Genomic DNA, 12,041 nt, shown 5'->3' with positions numbered 1-12,041 from the left:
ACAGGTGACGGCGGGGTGATGTGTTTAAATACGCGGCACTAACACACACAACATACGTGTCTTATCCTCATCCGCTCCTGCAAATGAAACCTTTTTCTTCCTCTAATTTTCTTTTCGTTTTCTCTTTACGTAACTGCACTCTCTTTCATTGGCCCGGCTGGCCGACGGGATTCTTCTGTCAGCTGCACAAAGGAGACAAAGTGGAACCGGGGACGGGCGGTAATGAGCAACTCCTCTTACAGTGTTACATATGGAGCGGCCTCGGTGTGGGGAAGCCTTCTGGAGACAATGGAGGGTTTCGAGGGGTCCTGAGCCCTCTGAAGCCCCTCTTTGATTGAGTTTCCTGGCACCGGGCTCCAGTGTTGGGGCTGATTGTGGAGATGGAGCTGTAGGTTGAGGGAGGGGACAGGACCCTCCTCTGCGCTGACCTTTCACAGACACAGGTGGGTTGGAGTGGAAGGGGCTTGAGGAGGAGGAGGAGGAGGAGGAGGGGAGCGGCAGGAGAGGCCCATTGTGGCGCTGTGTGAATGTAGAGGTGGCACTCAATCACACGAGACCTCGCTACCTCTGGCCACCTGCTGGGGATTTTCCCACCAATACTTTAACACGGGCAAAGTGCATGTTCTGTCTTCAGGCTTTGTTATCTGAGGGTGTAAAGTAGATAGTTTCAGATCTATTGCTGTGAAATTTGCTCCTTATATTTTGATGCGTGCAAGCAACTTATCTCTCTTGCAATATTGGTTTGTCGACACTGGTTGGTCGGTCCGCCACTTTGATCCAGACCGAGTACGTCAACAACTGGATGATGGATTTCCCATGTTGTGTGTGCAGGCATTCATGGCCCCCAGAGGATGAATCCCACTGGAATGAGGTCATCACGAGCACCAAGAGGTTATAGTTGTTGTCTCTCAGTGATTGTTACCTTGACAACTGAAAGATGGATTGCTCTGTAAGTGTGTACAGATGCCCACAAACATTGGTGATCCCCTGGTTTGTTTTTCCTGTCGCGCCATCACAAGGCTCCCATCTGTCGTTTTGAGTGGAGTGTCTCAGTAATTGCCAACATGTTAAACTAAGATGACACAACATGAGCATATTAGCCTCGTCACTGTGAACATGGTAGCAAGCTGATTTAGCTCAAAGGGCAGCTCCATGGTGCTACTAGCCAGGCTCTAGACTCTTGTTTCAGCATTATATTAGATGTCTTTCTCACTTTAAGGAATGCGTGAAAGGTTTTTCCTTCATCTCTTAGACTTGAAATGAGTCCTTTTCACACGGTGGATGAAATCCAGCATGCTGTTTAGTCTGATTGTAAGTACCTCCATGGCCTCAGGGCGAATCAGAGGGGATTGTCCTCAACGTGACGAGACTTTGCTGCCTCCGTCAACCTGCTACTTAATCACTGGCAAACGACATGTTCCGGTAACACGCAGTGGGAAAGGATCGTTCCAGCCCACTGCCAGTGTCCATGCTTTGTTATCTGATGTTGTCGGCGGATGCTTTGCTCGACTGAATGGTACCGAAACAAAGCGCAGACTCCTCTAAATGACTCGTCGCTGCCTGCCTGTTCTGTATCAGCACAATTCAGAATCCACCAGAACAGTGTTTATTATACAGTAGCGCTTTTCCAGAAAGGCCTGGCTGCATTCACTGTTGACTCAGAGCAATCATACACAGACGCTGTTTTCTTTGTGTTACCTCGGCTGCATTTGCTGCAAAACACCCCGGCGGCCAGACTTTGTGTGTCTGAGAGGAACAATTCGTCTGTCTCACACACTCTTTTTTTTTCTTCTTCTTTTTCTTTTTTTACGCGCCTCTAAGCTCTAAGTAAACTCCACATATTGGCCCCATCGTGAGAGACCCTTCACATGCGGAGTAAGCCATCCGGTGCGGACACGGTGGCAAACTGAGATTCTAATCATACCTCTTTTGTTAAGCTCAGCCGAGGTTGAGACTTTTTTTTTGTTGAGGCAGAGCAGATGCCAAGCGTACAGTTTCTCTCCAAGGATACCTATGACATGACAAATGAGTCGGGACCTCCTTGTCCCTTTTCATTCCCTCTACGTCTGTCTATGATGAGAGGTTTGACAACTTCTTGGTAACATTGAGATCTGAGAACAGGAGAGGATTGCCATGGATACCGAGTGCCCTTCTGGAGTGCAGTTTTGAGTGTCTGTTCTCTACTGAAAGCTGTATGGCGTGTCCCTATATTTAGCCTTTCAAAACTTTCCTGCTTTTGCTGAACTGTGTGTATGGAATATATTGTACGACTATAACAACTATGTATCTCTCATTCCCCGTATGCATGGGTGTTTCTGTTAGCCGTCTCAAAGGATGTGCTTGTCTGCCCACAGCAGATTAGCTTTATGTTGATTACTTTCTCAAAGCTGTTATGCTTCTGTATCCAAAGTGTGTTTTGTGACGTTGTATTCCAAGGTTTTTGAGGGTCCTTTTAGCTATTGAAGCCAGTCGGCATGCATTCCACCCACTCTCCTGCCTTCGCTCATGATAATGAACCTCTGCTCAGCATATGAATGGCTTCACCCAGAACACACACTCGTGTGGCGGGCTCCATCTCAAGTTGTCTGACCCAAGGACCCACACAAACAAGGAGGAGGCAAATGGTTGGAAGCAAGTATGAATTGACATTCATAGAATACATGAGCAGGACTGCTTGGCAATATCGAAACCTCCTCTTTTAAATTACAGCGTTGGGATCAGCTCTCAGTGAAAGGTCAAGTTCAGATCCACAGTATCTTGTTCAACCTCTTGCTTCTCATCTCATTGAAATAAACGCTTTATAAAAGTGCTTCCACTCAATTAATACTCCAGTAATAAGCTACTGTAGAAGTCAGGTGTCAGACAAGCCTACGAATGCACTTTGGGGACTTAACTTATATAACCTCGGTGCCTTATGAGCTAATCATTTATATGTGGGAAGATTGAAAGACCTCCAATTTGCCATCAATAAATATCCTCAGGAGAAAGAGGGGGCCTCGCACACCCGTTTAGTCAGCAGGCTCTCAGGGGGAGTGCTGGTTTAATATCATCAACTATATGTCATATTTAGCTGGTCTGCAGTGATGAGATGAAAGCAAAAAGCCCTTCGGTAGCATTCAGGTTAAGCAGGCAGGGATTTCCTCCTTCACGGAGCCGCCTCATCTCGCCGCGCTGCATCCATCTGCATGCTAAAGAGGAGCTCCCTCTCAGAAGTGCCGGCGCCGGCAGTGATTAGCATTTGTGCAGAGGGGACAGAGAGCAAATCCCGGGGTGTTTTTGGCGCGTACGTGCAGGAAGCTGAGTGAATGCCAATGTGCGGTGTTGTGTGAAAGGAGGAGGAACAAACAAATTGCCGGACACGTTGCATTAGTAGCAGACGTCCATTCGCTTTAAGAGTTTTGGTGGATTGGGAGCTGGGGGAGAAGTGTGTAAAACAAAGCAACATATCACATGTAATATTGCGCTTCCATTAAGTTCATTGAGAATGATCAAAATGAATGCAAGAAAAGTAGAAAAGAATCCTTTTAATTCCTGGTATGAGTCAAACTTAAAAAACGTCCGATAAAAATCTTTATAGGACATTTTTTAGTTAAACATAACCCTGCCTGCATTTGTATCTCCATATTTAAGTAAGTAAGTAACGTTTATTTATATTGCACTTATCACAGACAAAGTGTCACAACGTGGAGTCCAGTAGTTAATTAAAACAATTTGACTAAAACAAACAGTTTAAAGATCAAAGTCAACACACAGTAGAAAGATGGTGCATTTGTTGTGTATTTGTTTTGCTTGTCTGTGTCACGTGCTTTCTGTCGTCATTAAACCCAAACCAGGGTTTAAGTTTATGATCTTTAGTGTGTAAAATGTAACACATCATTGGTAAAGGTTTTTTATGAGCACATGTACACATAATGTGGATTAGATGTTAGCTTGCAGTATTCATCCAACAGGAGAGAAAGGAGGACGGCAAATTCACCCATCTTCTTTCGCCGTCCGGCATTGGACGGCGCAGATGAAAGGGCCACGGCGTGTTTTTGAACTGTGGCGTCTCCCTGAACGACGGGAACCCAATTCATATGTTAACCACACCGATTATTTGCATACGGTCCCCCAATTATAAAGGCTAATGAGAAGATTATGGGGAACGCACGCTGAAGCCGGCCCGCGGAATTTATCATTGTGACCCTGTCGCCGCAGACCGAGGCCTGTGAGAAGCACGAGACAAAGACAACGAACATCTCGCCTCATACATCACGTCTGTAATTCATATCAATGCTAAGGCCATTAGCTGAGAATCCGTAGTAAAACAAGTAATGCTCCTTTCAGTTTATGTTTAAAAAAAGACTTACAGAAGACTATTTAGCAGAGTGATTCCCTTTTTTTTCCCCCTGAAGGGTTATTTGGGAGTTTTTCCTGGTCCGATGTGAGGTTTTGGGGCAGGGATGTCTATGTGTACAGATTGTAAAGCACTCCGAGACAAATTTGTAATTTGTGAAATTGGGCTATACAAATAAACTGAATTGAATTGAATTATATGACAATCTTGACCGAACGAAGGACTGTCTCACTATCTTCTCCTGGTACACCTTTCTAGCGCCCTCCCGCTCCCCCGGAGATGTTTAATGGGCGCGCAGCCCTGGGCGTGAGCACCATGCAGCGACTTCCTGAGCTGCAGCGGGAGCAGCCTCCGAAAAATAGACTCCTCCAACCGTATCCGTTTTCTCATCACCACCTTCCTGAATGCGAGCCACTCTCATCATTATAGCCCCACATTCAGCCGTCTGCCGGGTACCCTGCTGCTCCATTCAGGCCACGCCGAGGCTCTCAACCCCCCCGTTTCACGAGCCATCAATACCGCTGATTATAGGACCTAATTAGGGTGCTTGGCATGAGAGAAGGCCTTTTTCCTTTCACCATAGATGTTAAAACTGTCCACAGCCGTGATGCGACAGACGTGATTCTGTCAGTGTTGCAGCATCTCATCACTATTGTTTGACACGGACAATGGCAACATCTTCACTCGTGGTTAGCATACGGCACATGGAGGAGTATGATCTGTTGCTGTGAGAGACATTTCATTGGGCTCTTTCCCTGCTGACTGCTGTTCATTTACACGTGGTGGGCTTCAGTCCTCAGAGCTCGCGCCCCTGCCGGCTCCATCTGTGTGCTCACACACGTCCTGACCCTCACGTTCTGCAGCCAGCGTGCATGCATGTTGTGTGTGTGTGTGTGTGTGTGTGTACGTTGCTGCAATGTGCTCTGTTTCTGACATGTGCACAAAACCAATTAGTTGTGGGATGGTGAAGGAGCTGGCCATGGAGAAAATGACAATGGAGTAATTGAAGAGGCCGGCTGAATGAGTGACCAGACAGCTCAATGCAGCTTTTAGTGTTTTCTCCACGGACAACATGAACAGAGAGAAAACCAAGTCCTGAGTGAAGGTGGTCTTGTGTCCTTCCAGACAGTAATTAACATTGGAGGATTTCATTTAGCTGATTTCTATTGAACAACCAGTTGGGTTATGTAGTTGCATTTAAAGGTCCTTAACCCTTGTGTTGCCTTAGGGTCATTTTGACCCGAATCAATATTACACCCTCCCCCCGCTTTAGGATTAATTTGACCCCATTCAATGTTTAATGTCGGTGTTCTTTCGGAAGTCAACAAACAAACATAAAGTGCCTCACACTTAAACTTGGAAAACAATATTAATTCTAATAATTTTCTGGAGGTTTTAATTGCTGGCGTCAAATTGAACCCAAAGGGTAAAATATGTTAGTAAATATAAAGGTAACAGGAGGGTGAAACATTGAATCGGGTCAAAATGACCCAAAGGCGGGGGGAGGGTGTAATATTGATTCGGATCAAAATGACCCTAAGGCAACACAAGGGTTAACTGGGGTTTTGCATGCATTAGTTTAATTTAATACAAATCTAAGTTACCTGACGTCAAAGCTTAGCATTTTACAAACCATGCTGTTTTTGTTTCAGATTGTTTTTCCAAACAATCCAGACAGCCATTGGCGTGCACCGCCAGACGGCAGACAGACCCGGTTAGCTACTAGCTGGTGAACACGTAACGTATTTAGGAACTCAGGAGCCGGATGATTCCCTCCGTAGTTGGTGGACAGCGTAAAGGAGGTGAATATGGGACTGTCATCAGGTGGCCAGAAAATGACATGATGATAATGTTGCTCTGCATCTGCTCACAACAATGTGTTCCTCATATCAACTTAAACGGTTATTTGTCTCAACCAAAACATACACTACCGTTGTGATGACTTTATTTTTCAAAGAAAAGCACTGTTTTTTCAATAAAGATAACATTAAATTAATCAGAAATACACTCTCTACATTGTTAATGTGGTAAATGACTATTCAAGGTGGAAACGTCTGGTTTCTAATGAAATATCTCCATAGGTGTATAGAGGCCCTTTTACAGCAACGATCACTCCAGTGTTCTAATGGTACATTGTGTTTGCTAATTGCCTTAGAAGACTAATATCTGATTAGAAAACCCGTGCAATTATGTTAGCACAGCTGAAAACAGTTATGCTTGTGATATAAGCTATACAACTGGCCTTCCTTTGAGCTTGAAGTTTGTAGAACAAAATTAATACTTCAAATATTAATCATTATTTCTAACCTTGTCAATGTCTTGACTATATTTTATATTCATTTGATAAATAAAAGTGTGATTTTTCATGGAAGACACGAAATTGTCTGGGTGATCCCAAACTTTTGAACGGTAGTGTAAATTCAAGAAGTTAGTAGTTTAATCTTGTCAGTACACTGGTTTAGCCATTTTAGGACTTTCCCAGTTCTCATCATGAGGTAATGCCTTCTCTTGTTCCAGCCTGATTGAGACCCAGCCTGCAGGTGGTGAAGGCAAATGATTCAACGCTCTTTTTTTTAAAGAAACAGTCGCTCTTTTTATTGTCCTCTTGGCATCATCTATTCTGAAAAATATCCTGGAGGTGTCCGAACCCTCCTGCCATGTTTCTTTCTCTGAGATTTCCTCAGCATTCTGACAGCTTTCTGGCACAGCGCTCCGAACACTCCTGTGTTTTTTATCTCGGCCTCTGCAGTCTCTGCCGAAGTGAGCTTGATTGACTTTGGCTTTTCCCGTTCCGTCATCACAAGATGCATAGGAAGTTCAACAATTGTGACGGATATTTTGTGATTGCGTGTCTCCTCGAAGAAATGTTTATTCAAATGAGAAGTGGGCTTTGAACTGTAGTTTCTTCTTCCAGATACAGGGCTCAGAATCCACTCTTTATGCAAGCTTCTGCCTCACGCTACATCGGTAAATTAAAGGTTTTAGAATTAAGAAGCTGAATACTCCACTCCTCAATTTAAACAGGGTGAGGTCTGGCTGTTTTTAATCATTCGTATACTCGCTGTTCAGGCAGGATGTCAGTAGTTTCAGGCCCTGGTGGTTAGTTTCACGTCTTAAAAGCCCCATTTGAGGTTTACCAGTGTTGCCTGTTGTGAGAGGGATGTAAGGGGCTGGTCCCGTATCACTGCGGCTCACAGGGATAATTATAGCTCGCGTACACACAAATGAATACAGGCATTCTCGTATAAAGTGTCCACACACATGAGCTGAGCTGCTACACCTCATTAAATTGGGAAATGAATCCCGGAGGAAGCCTTGGCTCTTTTCCAGATAAGAATCACCAGGCTTTCGAGGATTCTCCGTAAACTGTATAATTAACACTATAATTTATAAACGAGACAGAAGGGCAGCATTGCGACAGCAAGAGAATGAGTGTGATCTTAACAAACGACTTACATCAACAAAATGTATATGAGAAATTATAACAATGCACTTCTCAACTGATCACCATGAGTGGATTTTGCATAAATGGTATCTGGTAGTAAATCCCCAACACATTGCAAATTTTAAAAATAAACATAGTTGACAAAAGTGTGTTGCAGGTTTTCTGCTCAGCGTTGGTGCAACATTGCCTCTCTTTCCCTGCAGCCTGTTAGCTTGATGAAATTCCCCCCCCCCCCCCTTCATTTCCCTCCCTGGATCTTTTTATGTCAAACAGCAGTGCGATAGGCTGCCCGAGGCGTATAATACACGCCTTCCCTAGAGAGGTGTAGCGGGAGCCGGGGGCAGCAGACGTTGGCCTTGGTCTCTTCCCATGCCACTACAGTCATGCCGAATCATGACTGTAGGGCAGCACTAACCAATACATCACATCCCCAAGGAGAACCAGACCTGGGTCTGATTGCCTAGCCTCTGGTCCCAGACACCGCTCCCACCTCCTCATCTGCAGCCCTGACCCGCCCCGAAGCCGAAGGCAGGGGAGCCGCACACAGGCACTCTAAATGGGGCTCGATTTGATTCCTTCGTACAGTAACCGGCATTAGTATCCTAAAATGTGATGGTGCGCTTTTGTGATAAGGCAGCAAATGAGTCTGTGATGTTTTAATACTGCCTAACTGCAGGCAAGCAGGAGAGCAAGGTCAAAACAGGTCAGGCTGCAGTTTTTAAAAGACAGGAAACGACTCCTCCTGAGTTCCATTTCACCCATTTTACTGGTCGGTTGCGACCTGCGCTCACATCCACGGGAAAACAATTAGTTCTACTGCTCATTTCCTCGTCACCGTGCTAAATTATGCAGATGAACAGTAATTAAATTGAGCAAAGTCATTTTGACTCGGGAGTTATGATTATTCTCTGAGGCTTGGGGTCACGCTGGTTAGCATTTTGCTTTCACTCCAGCTTTGTCTCTCAGAAATAATTGCTGCTGGTTGGATGAAAGTGGGATCCGGCAACACGCTAAGCTGCCTGGCAACAGGACAACGATTTCAAGCGTGGTCTGTTCAATACAGTACAAACATGTTGGCTTCCAGTCTATTTCCAGTCCATCCCCACTGGTGTTGTGATGGAGGCCTAATTAGGTTATATTGTGGAACAAAGGAAAAGGAAATCCTCACTCTATTAACAGTTAATCAATAGCCAATTATCCTCCACCACTTGGTTCACCTCGCTTGAACCTGAACAACCTGTTGAACGTGTAACATCTGTCCTCACTGAAGGGGTCCCACTCAGAAGTCAGAGACCTGGGACCCGCGCGATCGTTCATGATGTTTCCCGCCACGACAATCTTCGTGAAAGAACGATGCTTCGCCGTCTGAAATCTGACCTCCTTTCGGATCCGTTTGCCGCGGGCTCAGTCAGTCAGTCGGTCGGTCAATCAAACTGATAGAGCTGAGAGTGAAATAGAAAGTAAAGTCCCCGTGTCTTGTCCCATGGCATGTCATCTGTCCGGCTGATGTGATCGATATGGCGCAGAGGCCGAATGGCACCGATGGCCACGGCGGTGATTAGCGGAGCAAAGTGTGAGCCGCATCGGTCTGCATTGGAGCGCACTAGATTAAAAAGATAGCTTCCAGCAAACTGCACTGCGTGGCAACTAACATCGATCTGTGGCCAGAGCTATATATATGTCTCTCTCTCTCTCTCTCTCTCACCATGAGTACAAAGCAAAACCAGCTCAGTATTATGAGTGATGGAAGCAGTGACTGGATGTGCGGTTCAACCCAGTAATCTGTGCTCCTGCCTCTATCCTCTTATCTCTGACGCTCTCTCTCTCTCTCTCTCCCTGTAGTTGTGAATGAGCACGTGTCCTCCGACAGTGTGACTGAGCAGAAAAGGCGGAGCGTCGCTGTATTTGGGGGCCGACCTTCGCATCACACTTACCGATGATGGAGAGGAGGAGGATGGACGCAGCTCTGCTGGTGCTGTTCCTGGTGCGCCTCGCCACAGCGCTGGAGGTCCCATTAGACCGTAAGGCAACACACCACACACCACAGAATGCATTTATATGGCCTCAAATTATTACCCTTTCCTCAGTAAGATGGCAAAATAAATCAGATTGATTGATTATGAATGTTACTGTCATTGTCAAACTGTATTTTATCAAATTGAGAATGGAGTTGGTGAAAATTCCCTTTGTATTTCCCCTTACGAAGCTTTATGGTGCACTAATGGTTTTTAAATGATAATTTTTGTCGATTAAATCTAAAAAAGTAGTGAAAAATGCCCATTTATATTTCTCAGAGCTCAGGGTGAAATTCTAATAAATAAACACAGCTGCAGATTAATGTTCTGTGGATTTATTATTGAATACAGCTATTTTAGCTATTTTAAATTCATTCTGCCCATCTATCGATCTATAATCTACACATGTGCCTATTACTGAGGTCCAATTTCCTGTTTTGGTATTTTATTTTTGGAGGAAAGCGTGTCTTGGTTTTGCAAAGCAAACATTGTTGGAGCCCGTGTTCCTCCTGAAGATGTTTGCCAGACGGACTTCCTGCACACTGACGTCGACACCGTAGATCTCCTCCAGGTGGTTTGGTTGGAGCTGGACACCACTGGAGTCTGGCATTCCTCAACTGGGGACTGGCCTTGTTTAAACTATGTTCTGAAGCTGAAATAATGCAGGGAGATCTCTTTTCTCCACTAACGTCTGGTTCTCTTTGCTGTCACAATGTTTCCTTCTTGTTTGCTGATTCACGTGGAAAACACTAAAGTTCTGGAAGGATGTAAGTCTCAAACCGGTGTGCATTGACTGCAGAGGTTGTGCTCGCATTGTTGTTGTGCATCAAAGGCTATATTTAATCTTTTTTTTTGGTGAAATATGCTGAGTGTGTTTTGGAGTGGACTTATGCATACTGCATGCATTGATCTCTTTGTTCCTCGGTTTGCTGTTTTTGTTCCGTGTGGTTCTGCAGTGCTTGAGCGTTTTCCGTACAGCGTTGTTGTTGCGAGGAGCATGAGCATCATTTGTTCCGTCAAAGTCCATTAGTTATTTCCCCGGCGCTGACAGGAATACATTAAGCGTCGGATCTTTACAATAAAGGGAAATGCACCTGAGCATGGCCGTTTTGCTGTTGCCCATGTTGTGAGAGCTTTTCGTGTCAGTCAGCACACCGCCGGTCCGGTTGGATCGAGCGTGGTGAGTCTGCATGTGATTGGTAACGGCTGCTTGTGTGTTCAATACAGCAACAGAAAAAAAAGCTGAGTTATGCAGTGAAGGTCATGATTAAATATCACCCTCTTTCTGATCGCCTTCAGTGCCGCAGCCACCGACCATAACTCGCCAATCCCCCAAGGATTACATCATCGACCCACGAGAGAACATTATAATCCAGTGCGAGGCGAAGGGCAAGCCTCCCCCCAGGTAGGAATCTGTGAAGTGAGATTTTTCATTCACGATGCTGTGACGAAGAAAGATTGTTGGACTCAAACCACCAACTGTCAAATTCCAGTTAAGAGCCTGAGCTGGCAGGAAGTCTCCAGCACTTCATTCTAAATGTGAGGAGTAAAGTTATGGTTTATTCATGCCACAATAAATAAAGAAGGATGTTATTTATTCACCGGGTACCTTTGCCAAACAATGAGTATAGCTAATGCTTCTGAATCTTTCACTCCAAGTTATGGCATCCACTCTGCTTCATCACTGCACTTCTATACTTGCAAGTGGTCCTCATTGACACAGCTTATGTATTAGCCCTGCACCTTCACTCTACTTGAACATAATTGTAACCTTGATTACACAGTGTTGTGGAACCCTCAAACACTCCTTTGAAGAAGTGAAGCCCAGTAAGTGCAGAGGAGGTGGAACCGTTTGAGAGGCTGTGTTACATGAAGAATAAAAACTTCAATTGAAATCAGAAGAATTTCTCTTTCAACATTAAGTCAATGTCAGAGTTTACAGTCAAAAAGCTAATCAGCTTTATCAGGACTGTGTGTTATGGGAATTGATTGGCTTTGACTCAAATGTCGTAAACCTCAGATTGGTTCACAGAAATATGTGATATCACCTTCCTGTAACTGAATCCTGCGAAGTCACTCATCTTAGGAATCTGATTGAGAAAATAGGGCCTTTCAAGGCCTTTAAGACTCCTTAAACACATAAACACATGGTTTTGGATCAATGATTCACCACAAGGAACAAAAAGGAAAGATAAGAGCACACACATTCATTTAAAACTATTTCTCCATCCCAACCCAAACCTTT

At 44.8% G+C, this 12,041-nt stretch overlaps 1 protein-coding gene across 9 annotated transcripts in view; it reads left to right on the top strand.

Moving 5' to 3' along the window:
- LOC130194903 (neuronal cell adhesion molecule-like) overlaps positions 1-12,041 on the top strand; it is an 80,069-nt gene that overhangs the window by 47,043 nt on the left and 20,985 nt on the right. For all 9 annotated transcript variants that reach the window (XM_056416112.1, XM_056416119.1, XM_056416116.1 and 6 more), the window contains exons 3-4: positions 9,624-9,802; positions 11,096-11,201. In XM_056416112.1, coding sequence (XP_056272087.1) covers positions 9,718-9,802; positions 11,096-11,201 — 191 coding nt within the window. In that variant the 5' untranslated portion in view covers positions 9,624-9,717. The remainder of the gene's footprint in view (positions 1-9,623; positions 9,803-11,095; positions 11,202-12,041) is intronic.

The sequence above is a fragment of the Pseudoliparis swirei genome, chromosome 6 (assembly GCF_029220125.1).
Source record: "Pseudoliparis swirei isolate HS2019 ecotype Mariana Trench chromosome 6, NWPU_hadal_v1, whole genome shotgun sequence".
NCBI lineage: Eukaryota > Metazoa > Chordata > Actinopteri > Perciformes > Liparidae > Pseudoliparis > Pseudoliparis swirei.
Note: the sequence above shows the minus strand (reverse complement) of the source record. Positions and strands in the feature narration are given on the sequence as shown.